General features: G+C 28.3%; 1 protein-coding gene across 1 annotated transcript in view; it reads right to left on the bottom strand.

Annotated features, from left to right (window-relative positions):
- The window catches only part of LOC129963783 (protein virilizer homolog), a 111,062-nt gene that overhangs the window by 3,263 nt on the left and 88,987 nt on the right, over positions 1 to 18,812 (bottom strand). The window contains exons 30-39 of the mRNA XM_056078337.1: positions 18,117 to 18,191; positions 13,003 to 13,163; positions 12,222 to 12,504; positions 10,914 to 11,019; positions 10,574 to 10,731; positions 10,181 to 10,311; positions 10,017 to 10,093; positions 9,344 to 9,528; positions 7,750 to 7,870; positions 108 to 225 (exon numbers count right to left, since the gene is read on the bottom strand). Coding sequence (XP_055934312.1) covers positions 108 to 225; positions 7,750 to 7,870; positions 9,344 to 9,528; positions 10,017 to 10,093; positions 10,181 to 10,311; positions 10,574 to 10,731; positions 10,914 to 11,019; positions 12,222 to 12,504; positions 13,003 to 13,163; positions 18,117 to 18,191 — 1,415 coding nt within the window. The remainder of the gene's footprint in view (positions 1 to 107; positions 226 to 7,749; positions 7,871 to 9,343; positions 9,529 to 10,016; positions 10,094 to 10,180; positions 10,312 to 10,573; positions 10,732 to 10,913; positions 11,020 to 12,221; positions 12,505 to 13,002; positions 13,164 to 18,116; positions 18,192 to 18,812) is intronic.

Genomic DNA, 18,812 nt, shown 5'->3' with positions numbered 1-18,812 from the left:
TAATTCTTAGATATGAGTAAAATTAATGATAGTCAATAACTTTTATGAATTACATAAATAAATAATTGCACATAAAGTTCCCATTCAATTAAAACTTTTTTTTTTACCTGTGACTACCAAAACTATTTCTTTGGCCAGCTCCAGGGGATAACTTTTGACCAGAATTTTGATTAGAGCGATTGTTCCAGGTATTGTTGGAAATGCGACCAGCTCCTCTATTTCCACCTGAAAAAATATTTAACCAATTCTTTAAAATATATTAATATTAAATGATTAATATATTTTTAAAAATATTAACCAAAAAATATTAGAAAAAATATTAACCAAAAAATATTAGAAAAAATATTAACCAATTTAAACAATTAGAGTTCAATCTATTTTTAAACAACAAATCCATCTTTAAGAATTCTAATTAACTTATTAGAATTCCTAAAAATGAGCTTGAATTTAACCCACAAATTTAAAATAGAGGGAGGCTGGTTACTATAAACTGTAACACACCTGAAAGAAAAAAAAAGGGAATAAATCATTTGGTTACACAATTTATCTACATACTTCTGTGATTGGAAACTTTCTGTAAATAATGGGGATAATTTTTTGCTTTAAGAGTCTTACAATTTTATAATTTTTGCAGATAAAAATCTTTTTAAAAAATTCAAATGTTTCGATTTTAAAAGAGCATTTATCTACAGAATTATAAATTGATTATTGTATATTAATAGATCTGGTTCTCCAAGCACAATTAAAGATACAAAGAAGAATGCCACAATGTTCTACAAATAAAATGCCTCGAGAATAGAAAATGAATTGTCGAACTATGCAAGTTATCCCAAATACCTGAGCTATTTATTGTACAAAAAAAGTTTAAATTTTGCTTGTCACAAAAATAATAAAGTGGCAAAGATGTATGACATTTTTAAACTGACATAGCAGCCAAGGTATTGGCAGAATGACATTTTCCATTGGGAACTAATTTACTCTAAGCAGTGGTATAATGAAATACATATATATATTCTATAGAAGAGACAAGGACTATATGGCATCAAGGGTAAGTTGGCACTTGGTTAATAGCACAATTATAAGTCACTTTATGGCAGTAAAAGTAGGAACAGGAAGTATGACTTCATATGCTCAAAACTTACAGTTACATACGGATCTACATGCTTTAGTTAATTTTTGCCTAGAAGTCAAATAGTTAATTTTTGCTTTGAAAAGTAAATATTTACTACTCACTTGATATTCCTCAAGAGCAGATAATATAAGCAATGAAGATTATTGCATGTTACATTGGCAATGTTGTTATGTACATATTGCATATTATTTTGACGTTCATGAACGTATTCTTGAGCATGTGTTTTTTAATTAATTTAATATTTCTGGGGAAAAAATGAATAAAAATAAAAATTACATGACAGGGTATGTTGGCACCAAGCCAGTCGGGGCACGTAGGCTCTGTGTTTGAATGATATCGACGATTTACTTGCTTAATATTTTTTTCAGAGCACTGGTTAGAAACAGAAAAAGGACAACAAACCAAGCTTTGACCCCCCTGGGATGTTCACTGTTGGAGTAGTAAAAGCGATATTTCATAAAGAATGATCATATTCAAAGGCTGCTGAAAAGTATGGGATACCTTTGTTTTCTTCAAAACAGTAATGCCAAAAATCTTCAAAGGCCGGGTGCGCCAATTTTTTGACTTTCAGCTACCTGCCAATACAAAACTTTTCAACTGTGAGAAGGAAGCAGATCTCGCAGAATATGTAAAACGAGAATCAGACGTTTATTTTCTACTTAGTCCAAAACAAGCACACAAATTTGCTTACCAGTTTGCTATTTCATTAAAACGGAAAATGCCCGATTCACGGGAGAAAATTCAATAAGCAGGCGAGGACTGGCCCAGGACTTATTTTTAAAAAGGAACTCTTCCTATTCCATTAGTAGGCCCAAAACAACAAGCCTCAATCGGACTACAAACAGTCGGCTACTCTGTCGAGCTTAATAAAACAAATGCTGTGGCGTTTTTTAAACTTTTGGCACAGTGTTAGGACAAATACAATTTCGGACCTGTAGACATATGGAATATAGATAAGACAGGTTCAAAAACCCGCCCGAGTCATAGCTTGGAGGAGAATTAAACAACATCGGTAAAATGACTACAGCTGTAAGAACTCTTGTCATTTTGGCTGTTGCTATATCTGCTATAGGACACAAGACTTTTTTTTTTTTTTTTTTTCATTTTTTTACTTGGGAAATTCAGGGATTATTTCCTCAATAGGACATCTAGAGTTGCAGTCCTTCAGGATGAATGAAGGAGGAACATTTTATGCACTTTACAGAACATTTTCTTCTGCGCACGAAGTCGACCACGGAAACACCGTCACTATTGTTACTAGACCAAGGATGGCGAACCATTGGCAGGCGTGCCATTGATGGCACGCGACACAATATTTTGAGCACGCCGCCGATCAAAACGGTTTGCATTTTAGTTCAAAATAACAAAGTTCACTATGAAGTATTATGAACAAAAGCGAGTGTTCCCATTCCATTAAAAAGAGAGATATTTGTACGGTTGTTAAAAATTCGCTTGCTGAGAAAGAAATTGATTTTTAAAGAAATGTTTCAGTAATTGATAGTGCTCCAAATATGGTAGGCAAAAAAAAAAAAAAAAAAAAATGGTTTTATTAGTTTATTTCAAACAGACGTAGGACATTCGATTCTCGACTGCATTATTCACCAACAAGCCTTGTGTTCGAAGAGTGGTTTAAAATCTCTTGATAATGTAATGGCGTTAGTCACAAAAATAGTCAACCTCATATCATCGCAGGCTTTAAATAAGCGACAGTTTGAAGCACTGTTGGATGAAGTCAACTAGATGTATAATGGCTTACTAATATATAATAATGTTCGCTGGTTGAGCCGCGGGAACATACTTCACGGATTTGTTGACTGCTTGGAAGAAATCAGACTGTTTTTTGCAAAAGGCGGGGGAAATTGAACAATATACACAGTTGTTGGATGTTATGTGGCTCTCAAGATTGATGTTTTTTACAGACATATGCCAACATTTCAATGAATTGTATGTAATTGTTGTAATTGCTTCAAGGTACAAAACAAACAAAAAAAAAATTATTGATGCCAATAACGAAATTTTGGAAACATGGAATTCGATTCCAGACACATTTAACGATTTGGAGAAGCTGGTTCATGCTATTTTAACGATATTTTCATCTATCTATGCCTGCGAGTCATTATTTTCAGACATGAATAACATTAAAGACTCGCTTAGAAACCGTTTGGCAGATGACTCAAATTCAGCATGCATTCTGCGAAAAGTAACATCTTGCAATCCTAATATAAGTTATCATCTAATCTGCAACAAAAGAAGTCACACTAATGTTACTTTAATTTGAATTACACATATAATAAAACCTTTACTACTATACAGTGCAAAATGTTTTTTTTTCGTGGTAAATAAAGAGTTGTTAGTATTTATTTTTATTATTCCCAATAATCACAAGTCAAAATTATTTGACGGCAAGTCTATACCTCACTAAATATTTCTTTAGAAAAAAGGGCACGTTGGTCCATAAAGTTGATCCATAATCCCATGTACTAGACAATCATGACTACTAACTTTCGATTTCAGCACTCGAAAGCGAACGGGGTTGTAAAACTGAGTTTTCCACCTCACTACAACTATATGTTGCAACTTCTGGATAACAGTATGTATGACCAACTAAAGTAATGCATAAAATGACGTATAGAAAGTGCACGTGATTCACTGCATGAAAACAATACTGGAAAGACGATGAAGATTTACGATATCTCAAGAATCGCAGCTACCGTCTCCGTCTTTCAATTGGCGGGGGGGGGGTAATGATTTTGTATTATTGAAACTGTTAGCTAAAGATTAAAAAATTTCAAAATTTTTCGCATCTAAAGTTTTGAACCAAAATAGTCCCCAAGAATGGAAGGTGAGTTTCCTCAAGAAAAGTTCTAAAATGACGAATTTATTTATTTTTTAAAATAACGCTCAAATAGCAGTTGTCTCAAGGGCCAATTTAAAAATGGTTCTGTCACTGTCTTTGAACATTGGAGCGACAAAAAGACAAAAAAAAACCTTTGCAGTTTGAAGTTGATCTCAGTTACTGGTTAAATATGTTCCTAAAGCCAATATATATATATATATATATAATTTTTAGTTAAATTCAATTATTTAAACTTTTTGGTTTGATAAAAGTTCCTAATTAAAATTTTTTTTAATCCCGTTTTAAATAGGTATTTACAATATAATTAAGTAAAGTGCAAATAAATAAAGCCGACCTACCCCAAATATGGTGCCAACGTACCCTGGCCTCTGGGCAAGTTGACACTCATAGAGTTAACTTGTACAACTCAATATTGTTCTCTCATTTTTTTAATCAAATTGTTATTACTTCTGCATTATACTAGCCAAAGGATGCAAGGATGTATTGGAACTCATATCAGCTGTCTAATCATTACCAAAAAAATAAGAAAAACTCATGACAAGCCCTGGTCACCCCTATGCTTTTAGAGGATTATAGAAAAACTTCAAACTAATGATTGCCTTCAGAATAAGAATTCTGTTATGTTTTGGACTGTTGTGTAAAAAGAAAATGTGTTTGTAATTTATTGATAGAGATAAAAAATCTAGAGCCAATAAAAACCTAATTGTAAATCACTGATAAAGAGAAAATTTACATAACCATCAGTTAGTCCTGTCTGAAATATTACAGACAGGACTAACTGATGATCTAAAAAGGAATTGGATATTTCAATAAGATTCTGCCCAATTACAGTAAGCCAAATCAAAATAGGTTTCATTCCATATCAAAAGCCCAAATTTTATCAAAGAAAACAGGCTATCTCCATTAGATATAAATCTTTTTAGCTGTTACATTTTGAATATTTTAGAAAGGAGTTTAGATTCTATTAAAGCTTTTAAATTGTACAATATGGGATATAACCTCTTTAAATGATTTATAACTGATACAAATTGAACACTCATTTGTGATCTCATCATAATGATGTATTTATTATCTTCAAGTGTATGTCTGTAAAATAAAATGGCTCAATATCTCTAACAGTATTTGGCAGCCATCTTATTGTAGGGAGAGTATTACTTTTTTAACCAATGATAGTTTTGGTCATTTCAGTATGTGATGGACAAAATTTGGAAGTTTGCGTGCTTAGTACAAAGATCACCTATTGTTTGCTAAGTTTAGAATGTTACTGTTTGAAAGAAATACTCATTATGCTGAATAAAAGCATTTATATGATTTCATCACGGAAAAGTAAGCAGAGTAAAAATTACTTTTTGCCTCATAATATTTTTTGATACTATTAAGAAATGATATCAGTGCATGGATATTGTTGAAAGAGTAATAATCTTATTTTGTGCAAACTTTGGTTCTTCCATACCTAATAAAAAAATTAGTTACAGAGGTTTAAATGTGAAACTGAACCACATTGTACCTTTTACCATCATAATGTGTTCTTCCTTTCACTAAGTCAAATGTATAAATTGGAAAACAAAAAAAGGAAGATAATTATAATTGACATGCACCATTTCTATTTGATTTTTGGTGTTATGGTCTACCACATGGAATTTCCATTCCAATCTGAAAAACATTGTAATGGTAGGTAGGCATGCTTCGAGAGCCTGGAAAAAACATTCCCTTAGTCATTCCTCAGTGGATTGCAAGTTAATTTTCGAAAGAATGATGAATCACAATATTTCTGATTTAAGCAAATTTCAATCTATAAATTGACATATATGAAATTGTGAAACATTTAATACTATTGGGATTTAATTTTTAGATATTTGAAAAATATCAAGTTAGAGATCTTTGATTTTAGCTAATTAAAAAATATTCAATTCAATCAAAAAACTTTAACAAAACAAATTATACAGGTAAAAACATCTTGATATTTATTATTACTACTTCAGCAATGTATCTGACTTAGAAATTTACAATTACTTGTAAAGCAAAACTAGTAGGTGTGGTCACTCCAAAATCTTCTTATATAATGTATAATAAAGTTGGATCCCCTCCCTCCTGCATAAAAATTGAGGTCCTTGAGGAAAGCATAGGACAATTCTAATGCAGACATTTCTATTTTCAAAATCCTGCAAATGAACAGTTTGTACTTCATAGGGTAATGAAAAAAGTTGACTGTCCACTGGTCATTTTTTTCCAAAGATTGAAATTAAATTTTGAATCATGAATACTCATCAAAATCTGAATCATGGAGAACAGTAGCTACATTTGCAAAGTTGCCCCCCCCCCCAAATAAAATCTGAAAATAGAAGGTGAACTTTTTCAAATTAAGGTTTTTCTCATTCATTAAACGGTAGAATAATGAATATATTTTAAGAAATGAAATGTATAATGAAAAGTGAATTATATAATTATTTTATGTAATTAAGTTATTTCTCATATATGTTTGTTTTTATAATACTGTGCTGTATCACTCATCATTGTGTAATATATTAAAAAACATCAAAATCAAAAATTTTACTTTTATAAAATACGTAGTAAATGCAAAACAAAAGTCAACATTCACAATAGAATAAAGAATTTAAAAACGGAGCAAATGAAAAAATTACTAAAATTACTCAAAAATATAACTTCTCCCTTTTAATATTTAATCATTTATTGATAAATAAACAATCTTGCAACAATATCATACAAATAAATCGACTGTTTACGAACAATCAATATTTTACAAAGAATTATCTTTTAAGGACAAAATCTATTTGCGTATCATAAGAACAGCCAAAATGAAGGGATTTCAAATTTCTCTTGCAAGAGGTCTTATAAATTTTTTTTCTCCAAAATCTGACATTCCTTAAATCAAAGGTATTAAAAAATTTTCCCAGCAGTAATTTTGTTTTCAGCTGAAAAAAAAATTTCAAAGCTGACATCCATAAGCGTGGCTTGAAATATAGAGATTTCATTAAAATAAAATAAAGTATTTTTCTTTGCTGAAATGCTTTAAACCAAGATGACATTGTAAATTGCTCTTCCTTTACAGTGAAAAAGCCAATGAAGGCAATCTTAGTCAATATTTACGCAACTTAACAATTTCTTTACTGTTTTGGGATTTGGATCCAAGTTTTAAACCTTTTAAAATGATGTGGAAATACACTTACTACTAGAATCACCAATTTTTAAATGCCCATGGTTAGCATTTTTGCTATTACAATAAATAACTAAAACACACAATGGAGTTTAACAATAAATATTAATATTTGATAAAAAAGGAGTGGACAGAATTAAAACTGTTAATTTTAGAAACAAACAAAAAAGCTTCTTTTGCAGAACCCTATACTCAATTACATTTATGGTTTATCGACTTATGAACACAACAAGTAAAATTTTGATTCATAGGTTTGATTATTTATCCCTTTAATTAGTTTATACTCATATCTATTTCAATGAAAATACACAAAGTGGAGGAAACTATTTAATCTCCCCCCAAGGCATCTGATGATACAGTGATTCAGATGATAAAAATGTTGAAAATTTTTTATTTGTGTTATTTTATTGAAACAATTTCATATAAATTAAATGAATTTCTGCTCTATAACAAACTTCAATCCCAAAGAGGCTTTAAAAGGGTTAAGAAATTATTATTAAAAAATAAATTCACGAAATGCAAAACATTTTTTTTATTAAACTACATCTTTTGTAATAGACAGATATTCATATGATATGAGCTTACCTCTGTTTGATTCTCTTCTACCATAAGGTCCAGGTGGACTGAAGAATCTGCCCCCAGTTCCTCGAGTGGAAGTGAATGCTTGATTGCGTTCAAAGCCTCTGCCTCGACCCCGTGAACCTTCCTAAAAATTCAAAAAATTCTTGTTAAGTTATTTTTAAATCCTGTCAAGTCAACGACTTCTTTTTTTTTTATTTATTTTTGCAGTTGTCTATGCTCAATCATAAATGAATTTGAAATAGTTTGCTTAGATTGAGCACAAGAGGCAGTTTAAAATATAATATAAGGTGAAATACATGAATGAAAAGAAAAGCAGTACTATTTGGAATAAACAATATAAAATCATCTTTTTTTCGGATAAAAATTGTTAAGCAATTCACAAAATAAAATTTTCTCCAAATGTAAATTCACTTTTAGCTTACAGCAAATACTAGTTAAAATTGTTCTGCAATGACTCTAGCTGCTTTCATTGATCAGCTGTCTGCTCACCACCCATATATTTAAAATGATTGGTAAAACCAAAGAATAGTTTTCCCATCCACAGGGCACTGTATTGCTACTAATTTTTGCTTTATATGATAGCTAATGACATCTAGATATATTATCAAGAGTCATGTACTCTTCTGATTCTGTTTTAACAGATACTGCAAAATACTATTTCAATAGTGCTCCCAACTTCAACATCTGCATCACATATATAAGCAATGTTAAATGGTTTCGAAGGTGACAAATATCAAAGACTAATTTATTCATACCAATTTTGAGGAACTATATTTTAACACAACAAAATTATTTTAATTATGATTGCATAATTTTGACAGTACATTTTGGCAAGTTCACTGTGCTTGCTAAATGGCAAAATTGATAACCTCAGTCTATCTGCAGAGATTGATTGCTTCGTGAAAGTTTTATTTTCCAATATCTCACAAAATAGAGAGGAAAGTCATAGACAGCCAGTGAAGACACATCTGGGAGCTACAATCTTTACATGAAGTAAAAATTTTCAAAACTAGTGCTGGGATTGCAGCTGGAGAATCTGTAATGGATTTTAACCATAGAAAATGTACAATAAAGTAGGTTTTTCTTTCTTTTTTTTAAAAGAGAGCTATAGTGAATAGACAATCATCAATGGCTATTTAGAGATAAGCTTTCATATTAAGGGGAAGAGGAGGGAACTAGCAAAATCATATTAGTGGTTGGGATTGGATAACAAGTTGTTTGGTGTTCATTATTTTAAATTCATAGATTATTTGTTCGTACTAAAATTTCACTTGAAATTAATATCAATGAAACATGTACCAAAGAGCAAATTTTCAGATCGTTCATAAAAACTGAATTACACAATTTAATATTGAATTAGAAAATTAAGTTAGCCAGTAACAACTGTTTAAATTAAAGTTAAATTAATTTTTTATCCACATGATCGATAAATTAACATTAAGCTTCTTAAGTAGCTGTAAATTCCTATAAGTGATTAATTTAGAAAAGTTAGTCTCATATTTATTTTGCTCTCAGAAAAAACTGTAAGACAATTTTTTCCCTTGAAAATTCTGAGAAAGTTGATCATTACTGAACATTTTGTTAATATCAAAATTACCTTTTGAGGGCGTTTTGTCTGGACTTGGGAGTTGTTACCAGAGTGGTGGCTTTCAAGAGCGACAAAATCATCAACATGCATTGAAGGAGGTCGGCTAGTATTGGGTGGACGAGATCTAAAAGGATCATTTGCTCTTGATGAATGGGATGTAGCTCTAGAAAAGCCACGACCTCGCATTGGAGCAACTGAAAGTAGGTAAATAAAATAACCAAATTACAACAGTATAATAGATAAGACAACAGAGATGTAATTAATCAAATATAGATTAACATCAGAATTGCAATCTGCATATCTCAAACTTTTTAAAAAGCAGTTTTAAGTAGAATTTTAATAATGCAAAAATAAACTTACCACTTTTAAAACTTATGTGAGATAATAAATAGAATGAAATAAAATAGTGCAGCTTTAAACATTAGCCACATTATTTTATTTCATTCTTATTATGAAAGCAATTAATGATAATAACATTAAAAAGTCAATAAATAGCCGTACTACAGATAAATTGGTAGGAATTATTACTTCTCATACAGAATTTATACTACATGGCTCTACAACTATTACATAAGTATTGCACATTTAAAAAAGTAATAAAAATTGTTTTTCCTTCAACAATCATAGTATAATAATTTATTAAGCATTTCTGATTCACTAAAGATATTTGTAAATTACTTACTAAATGGTCGCTTATTATTCACATCAATAAGGGATGGATTAATTAAAGGAGAATATTTTCTTTTGGCTCCAATCGTACTAGAGTTGGAGGGAAATAATAACATAAGAATTAGTTACATCAATAATAATACTTAAAATTTTTTATAACTATATTAAAGTGTTTACCTAATTCCTTTTTTCTTTGATTTAATATCACCATCAGTTTCAGTGCTTAAGCATAAACTTTCAAGAGAAGATCTCAAACTGAATTCACCAGCAATAGTTTTTTCAGCCAAAGCGACTAAATCAACAGCCACCTAATAAAGTAAAAGAACATTAAATAAAAAAACTTCAAAATAAATAAATGAAATGCCAAAATGAATATTTTCTAAAAAGCAAGCTTCACAGCATCAACATGTTTCTTCATGGTTTTAAACTTCAACTAATATAATGAAAAATGTAAATAAAATTTTATTTTAGAATAACTTTATAAGGCAGAAAAAGTATATCATTTCTATACTTATGGATAATGACACATCAAGACTAAGTTCATGTTAATGGTTGTATAATCAAAATCACCTGTTCTTGTTCTTGATCCGCATCATCAGCCCCTGGAAGAGCTAGCCAGTAAGCTGGGCTCAGTCGGCCTTCTTCTACATCTCCGACAATATAGACTGCACGGGATGCAAATTGAGCTGATTGGCTTTCTGGTTGTGGTAAAACAGGTTCTACCATTTCTAGAATAAGAGAAAAGCAAAATAAATTACAAGCCATCGCATGCAATATATACTCATCAGAAGAAAGCAGCATATGAAATTTAATACAAAGAGAAAAAGAAAGCTTTACAAACTTAAAACACTGTATCACAGTTAGAGGTAATTTGAAACATGACTTATAAATAAATAAATTTAAAAAAAACCTTTATCATTCTTAGTTTCTTTGTCAGATGCACTATTTAACAATGTAAGTAAACTAGATATACTCTCTAGAAGACTCTCAACTGCTTCTTCATCATTACCAAATTCCTATAATAAATACAAATCACAAACTAAGATTGGAGTTACAAAGATAAATAGAGAATTTCATTATTATTTATATAAAAATTAAAAAAAAAACTATTTTATAAAAATTATTCCAAATTACAAAAGTTTTCATATACCTCAGATTTCCACAAAAAGAAATAATTGAAGCTTGCTTACTTACATTAATTTTTTTAACTTTTACTTTGAAAAAAAATCTAAAGTATTTCTTAAAACTTATTTAAAACTTTACTCCAAATTTTTGGTAAAATTAAAAGAACTTTTCATACCCAATCAAGCACAGGTAAATTCAACAAAAGAAAATGCAATTATGGTATATCAATAAAATGATGAATTACTGCCAGGATTATCTATTATCCATCTATTAAAGACATAAAATCACGAATTGAACTATTACTAACTATAATTTAAAAAAATATATTAAACAGGCTGAATTAATTGTTATTATACAACATAATAGAATTTAAGTTACAAAAATTTTGTTTAACATGGCTCAATTTTGTAACTTTTTTCAGAAAAATTAGATAGGATTAGATAACAAAAACTTTTGTGTTTCTTCATAATAATTTTAAAAGATCAGATAAAAAAAATTGAATGAGGTCTTTTTCAGAATTTAAAAACTACAATATAAATATTAAACTTAATTTCATGATTTAAAAACAGGCACAGCAGGTATAATTACAAAATAATATTCTTTCCTCTTGCCCCTTTAACTTGGTTTCTTTCTGTAGGGTTTAATTTCCTAAAATTATTTACATTGCAAACTAAAATCTAGCAAAAAAATAAATAAATAATTATCCAAGTACAAAGATAATTCTGAAGGTAGAGAAAGAAAGCTTTAGACAGAAGCCTTTGGAAACTTGACTCGAATTTGTTCTACAAGAAGTTACTATAAAATCTAGTATAAAAAATTAAAAATGTAACATTTAAAATAAAATAATTTAATTAAAGGTTGGGAAACTTTTATAAATAAATCTTTTGAGTAATTGATTTGACCTATTAGAAAACATCCTGATTTGAAGTTGCATGAATGTTGTTTAGGCACATACATTATAAAATGTCTTCAAATGCCAAAATGAATTTCATTACAAGTAACAAAGCATTCTTCATTTTAAAGAATAAACAAAAGAAATTCATTAAAATAAAATCCAAGCCCATTTAAAAATGAAATGTATTATTAAACTTACTGTTAGTAGTTTTTCTAATTCTACCACAGGCTGAAAAGGTTCTGAAGTCTTCTCATCCTTATCTTTTGCAGAAGGATCTTCTCTTAAAAGATCTGCAAGCTCAGTAGTAGACAGAAGCAATGTGCGCCCTGTTTGTGCTCCATCTTCATAGCCATTTACCATGAGCCTCAAAAATTCTAATGTTGTAGATAAAGTTGATAAACAGTCACTAGAGTCTTTACTGAATGAAGAACTAAATCGAGTAAATAATGAATAGATTGCACCAGGATGTTGAACTAAACCTCTGTTGGGGATAACATATCATAAAATTAATATAACAAATATTACATATTATTTCTTTATGATAAAAGAAAAATTTATTAATAAAATTAATCAATTAGCTCCTTTAATTTAAACCACTTTCCACAAAAAATTTCTCATTTAGGTTACAAACAGCACAGAAATACAGATTATGAAGATAATAGAACATACAAAGTAATAAGGTATTTATTAATAACAAAGAAGGGAAAATATAGCCTTATTTTTTAAAAGTCATTTAGAAGGGGATCTAAAATATACATTTTAATGAGTCTTACTACAATCAGAAGGTATTCAGCTTTTCATTATCAATGCATCCCAGCATTCCTGAAACTCTTAAGACAAAAAAGAAAGAAAGAAAAAAATACACTAAAAAAGTTTAGAAAAATGCAGTTGCTTTTAGTTTTTTTAAGTATAACCATCACAATAAAAAACAGAATTTCTCTAATCTAAAAATCAATCTATAGTGAATCAAATTACTCACTGTTTCACATGAAAGTATCCATAATCATGCTCTGTCAGCATGACTAATGATCTCAATGAAGGAAGCACAGATGAATAACTGTGCTTATGGCAACCAATATGTTGAATAAGAGCTCCACAAATGACAACCATATGCTCCTTGCAAGGTAAACTACTAGACAGCTGAATTAAAAAAACAAAGTTAAAAGGATCATTTAAAAAAATAATACTAATACTAAATTAAAACCACAACTACTTTTGCAATAATCTGTTCTCAGCCAAATAAACACAATTTTAACTTTTAAATTTATAAGCAAAATTTACTTCAACATATCACATTTCATGAAATTTAATACAGATATACTTTACATATATAGTACTTATCACTGCAAAATTGTGAAATAAATTAAATGAATTGAATAAATATTTTTTTTAATTCTTATTTCTAATATTTAAACTAAAACTTCTTAAAAATAAAAAATACCTTTCCTCTCATTTTAATTATACAGTTATTTAAGGTCTGTACATAATCATAACTTCTAAAATAGAAAAAATGTCATAAATGTTTGAAAACAAAATATGTTTTGTATTAATAATTTAAGGCAAATATATCTCCATAATGCAAGTAGTCATTTGAGAAAAGTAGATTAAATAATCTCAGAAGCTCACATTTCTATTTATGAAACATTCTTAATGAACCACAAGAAAAATTATTATTTTGTTTTAGTAAATATCCAATTCAGCGTTTAGAATTGCTATAAATTAAACTGAAAGGGAAGAAGAAATAAATTCCCTTAATTATAAAAGTACCAAGTCTTCAGAAAAGTATATTCACAAAAATTTTTGATAGAGATGCAGATAGGATAAAAAAAAAATGCTAATCAGATATTTTCGTTATTTTTAGATGCTGGAATGAATTTATTTCATTGTAAATTCAAATTAAATTCTATTTTATAAATTAATTTACTTACAGTACATAATTTCTTTAAACTCCAAAACAGATATAAATTTCATAAGAACTCTAATTTTTTTCATTTCTTAAAAAACTAAAAGACAAATTCTTATTCTTATTTTTTTAATGTAGTGTATTAATTAACCCGTTTCCGCCCAGCGTCATATTTATAGGACAGTTCATTTTCACCATTATAAACAAAGCTATTCTACGTTTCGTCTATTCTTTTTCTGCCCCCTGAAGAGTAAGGGTTCCACCCTACTTACTTAAAACGATTTGGACCGGATGGAAGCATTTTTCAGCCAGCTGCAGACACGTAAACTTCGCCATTTTCATGACTTTTTCTTGCTGAATTTCATTGTAATCATACGAAAAGGTTTTAAAGAAAAATTTAAATATTTTTTCAGAATTTATATTTCAGACATTCTATTATCAGATATCTTATAATGTTTTAAAATTATTTTTACTTTTAATAGTTTTAATTACAAATTTAAACTACTGTCCTAAAAATAGGACGCTGGGCGGATTCGTTAAATTTTCTGATATGTAGTTTATTTCATAGGTGCTCAAGATGTCACGGATTTTTTTTTTAAACTGCCGAGGAAGCTGTAGAATATCTATTTTCGGAGTAATTAGAGTCCGAAATGATTGCTTTACCACTTGAAGTAGATGAATTAACAGATGAAAAAGGTTTTGATGACACTGAAACTCGGGTATAAGATGTGGGCATTATGTGGGAACAATGATTACTGCTATAATTTTGATTTGTATTGCGGCAAGGAAGTTGTCGGTGCTGCTTCCAGCGTGGTTCTTTCAAAAGAGTCATTGGGAACTTGAGTTGTAAAAAAAATTATTCAGCCAGTTACTGATCCCAAGAGTCATATAGTTTATTTTGATAATTTTTTTTAATTTCTAAAATTTGTTAGTTGACCTAAGAAAGAGAGGATTTCGAGCAATAGGAACAATAAGAAGTGATAGAATACAGCATTGTCCCCTTGAAATTGATTCTACTTTCAAAAAGACTAGCCGTGGTTCACATGAATTCTACTTTGATGTGAAAAATAAAATTACTACGGTAAAATGGAATGATAACAAATGCGTTACACTTGTGACAAATTTTGACATAATTGAGCCACTAACATCTGTTTCAAGGCATGTAAAAGGAAAAGCTGAAAAAAATAAAATCGGAACAGCCATGTCTCGTAAATAATTATAACAAAAACATGGGTAGTGTTGATTCTCATGATTGTGTTTTAGAGAAGCATACCATAAAGATCCGTGGAAAAAAATGGTATTGGCCAATTTTTACCCGAATTGTAGACATGGCTGTTGTAAATACCTGCGTCATGTACAACATGGTAAATGCAGAAAAAAAGAGTATCAAAGAAATAAGGATACATATTGCACTAGCCTATTTAAAAAAAAGGCAACACAGGACCAAAACAAATCGGTAGACCAAGTTATACAATTTCATCTCGAGTGAAGTAAATAGACATTGTTAGACGTAATGGAGTTGGCCATATAATTGGTAAAAGAGAAAAAAAAAAAAAAAAAAAACGATGTCAAATTCAAAATTGTTCGGGAAAACCTCTTACATTTTGAATGAAATGTAATGTAACTCTATGTACCAAATGTTTTCCAAATTACCATAAATAGTGTGAATATGTTTAAACTTAATAAAAAATGTCAAATTTATTTGTGTTTCATTTTATTTTGCATTAAATATTAAAGTTCAATTGTTTGGGAACAGAAAAATAATCAAGTAACTAAAAACAAAGGAGAAGTACTAAGAGTTCAAACACTTCCATATTCGCCCAGCGTCCTATTTATAGGACAGTAATTATCTCGGATCCTAAATTAATGGTGTGGAGTTTAATTGCATATTATATTTAATTTAAGTATTTAGAACATAATTTTAAAAGTTTTTAACAAAATTTCAATTTTAAATTAAGTTGGGCGTTAACGGGTTAATTGCTTTCATTTAAATTAAAAGTAACATTTTTTAATTTCACATTTTAAAAAAAATATTTTTATTGATTGTGGTATTCTTAAATTTAATTCGAAGAAATACAAGTTTCTTAATATTTTTAGTTAATTTACTTTAAAAATGAAGCATCTCTAAGGTTCTTTTGAAACTTATCCTCGTTAAGTCTTCAACTCAATATTAAAATAAAAAAGAATTTGAAATCAGTAAATAATCATCAGCTTAATAAATTTTATATCATCGATTGCTGAACTTTATGCTAACCATTTTTTAAAAAATAATCTTGAATTGGATTTCTGCATTCAACAATTCTAAATATAAGTATTTTAAAAATTAAAACCAGAGTTATCTTTTGTACTTTACATTTAAAAATATTTTCTCAATTTCAACTTATGACAAATAGCTATTTATTTAAAATTTCTGCAATTAAATTAATACATTTATATCCAAACACCTAAAAAAACAGATCATGATAGTAAAATTGAACCATTGAATTTACAAGGTGTTTAAGTGATATTATCAAGGTATTTATTTTTGTTGTTTTACTGGCGTTACAAAATTTACAAGGTGTTTTTTAATGTTTTAAATGATTAAATCAATAATGTAAATGAATTGCTACGGATTTTTTAAGTCCAAAATAAAGAGAATTGTCATTTGTTTAAGAAATACATAATTAAAAATATCTATAGTTATAGAAGTATTTAGTATCTATCATTATAGAAGTAAATAATTTAGATATACTAATTATGACATGAAAAATCCAATTTTAGAATAAAATTATTTTATGTTTGAGATCATTCAGAGAAAAAGAGAAAATCTAATATTTGCATGTTATTAAATCTCCTATTATCTTTTCATTAATTAAGATTAAAATAAAATTCTTAATTTAAAAAAGTTATATGTTATACAATAAATTTTTCAATAGAAAAAACTATTTAAAGGGTTTATGAAACAGGGAAATATACCTGATTTAAATTTCAACAAATGACAATACTATTGCAAATCATACAATCATACTTAGAAATATTTTCAAAAACTTGTTAATATTGGGGAAATATTGCACAACAGAACATAGCACTGAAAAATTGAAGGATTAAATTTTAAACCAGTAAGAACATTTTTTTTTTTAATTTTAAGATGATGTAGTTGGTAACAACCGTTGTGTGAGATAATGTTTTCATGTTAATAATTACCAAAATAAATAAAATTTATTTTCATTTTTGATTCATTAAAACTAACTTAAATGTCGAAAACTAAAAAGGTATCAAGTTTGGGGTGTCTATTCCCATTCTCCAAAACATTTTGTATCAAGTTTAGTAAATTATTTATAATAATTTGGCCTGCATGTACATAGATCAGAGAAACACATACTTTTCTGCTTTTAGCATTAATAGATATTACTACATAATGAACATTGAAAATAGACATATTTTATTATGATGCCTTTTAGATGAAGCTTTAAAAAAATTCTCAAAATTTTTAAGAATCATTTCAAAGGTTTTTAATGAAATTTTATTAGCCTTTTTTAGGAAATATTTGATATATTAATGATTTAAATTACAACAAAAAAATTAAATAAGAAATTCAAACATTTATTTGAGTAAAAATTTTGATATTTCTGAAAAATATAAAATCAATAAGCATTTCATTGATCTCTGGGTCAGAATCAGCATCAATCATTTTTAGAAACTGTTTACTTTTCTCTCTTGTATAGATGAGTTAGAGTTTTTGCTCTAATTAATTTAAATTATTCATCTCACAACATTTCTTTGGAAATTTTTTAGCTTCTTTTACATTGTACATAAATGTATATACTAAGACAATATTAGCATAAAATTAGCATACAGAAGGCCTTTTTTTTTCAACTGCATCATTAATTTAATAAATCTAGATAGTAGTAAGTATTTCATACTTACAAGTGTAAAATGTTTTTTGTTTACAAATGTAAGAAGTTTCCCGTCAGTGAAGTAAAAATAAAGTTTTAAAAAAATTAAGTTTCTTTCTGTAAACAAATTGAAAAATTTCTTTGAGGCAAAATCAACCTTTATATAATATTTATTTTGATCAAAAAGAATGATATATAAATAAGATATAAAATATTTTAAATTACTTATATTTGAGAGGAAAATTAAAATAAGAAAACTGTAAAGTAAAAAGAAATCAAATTATTAATTTTTAAAAAAAACATAAAACCTCTTACCACATCATTAACAAGTGCTCCACTATCAAAAGTGATAAAACTTATGTCTGGATCACAAAGCGATTGTAAGATTGACTAGAAAGAATGAATAAACATAAATAATTTTGATAATGAACAAATTTATAAACATCATCTTCACTTAATATCTGTTATAAACTAACTAAAATCATTAAATTATTAAAATTCGATTATTGATAATATGACAGTTCACCCATTGATTGAAAACTACCTAAATTTTCATGCACATTGAAACTAAAAGATTGTTCTATGATGATTGAGCTTGTGATGTTATAGAACTTTTGATTCTGATTCAATATTCTTATAAATTCAAAACGAACCATGGCAATATCTTCCACTTCGACTCAGAGACATCATTTCAGAATTCACTTTGAGAAGGGTTATATTTATTGACAGATATTTATTATTTAGATTTATTTCAGTTTGTTTGTGAGTTTAACGTAAGAGATATATTCAAATACAGAGCAAAACAGTGAAATCTGTTTTATGTCAATAAAAGAGCAATGTCTGTGAAAATATATGTTTAAGGAATTATTATTCCTATTTATTTTGATTTATACAAATGGAGCACATGTTGCATTTTTTTTTTTTTTTACACTCTTACACAGTTTATTTTTTTATTCATGTGTTTTATTTTGAAAAATGTGGTATCTTGAATAGCTTTTAAAAAATGTCTTC

Source organism: Argiope bruennichi, chromosome 3 (assembly GCF_947563725.1).
Source record: "Argiope bruennichi chromosome 3, qqArgBrue1.1, whole genome shotgun sequence".
In the NCBI taxonomy this organism is placed as follows: domain Eukaryota; kingdom Metazoa; phylum Arthropoda; class Arachnida; order Araneae; family Araneidae; genus Argiope; species Argiope bruennichi.
This window is presented reverse-complemented; position numbering and strand designations above follow the sequence as displayed.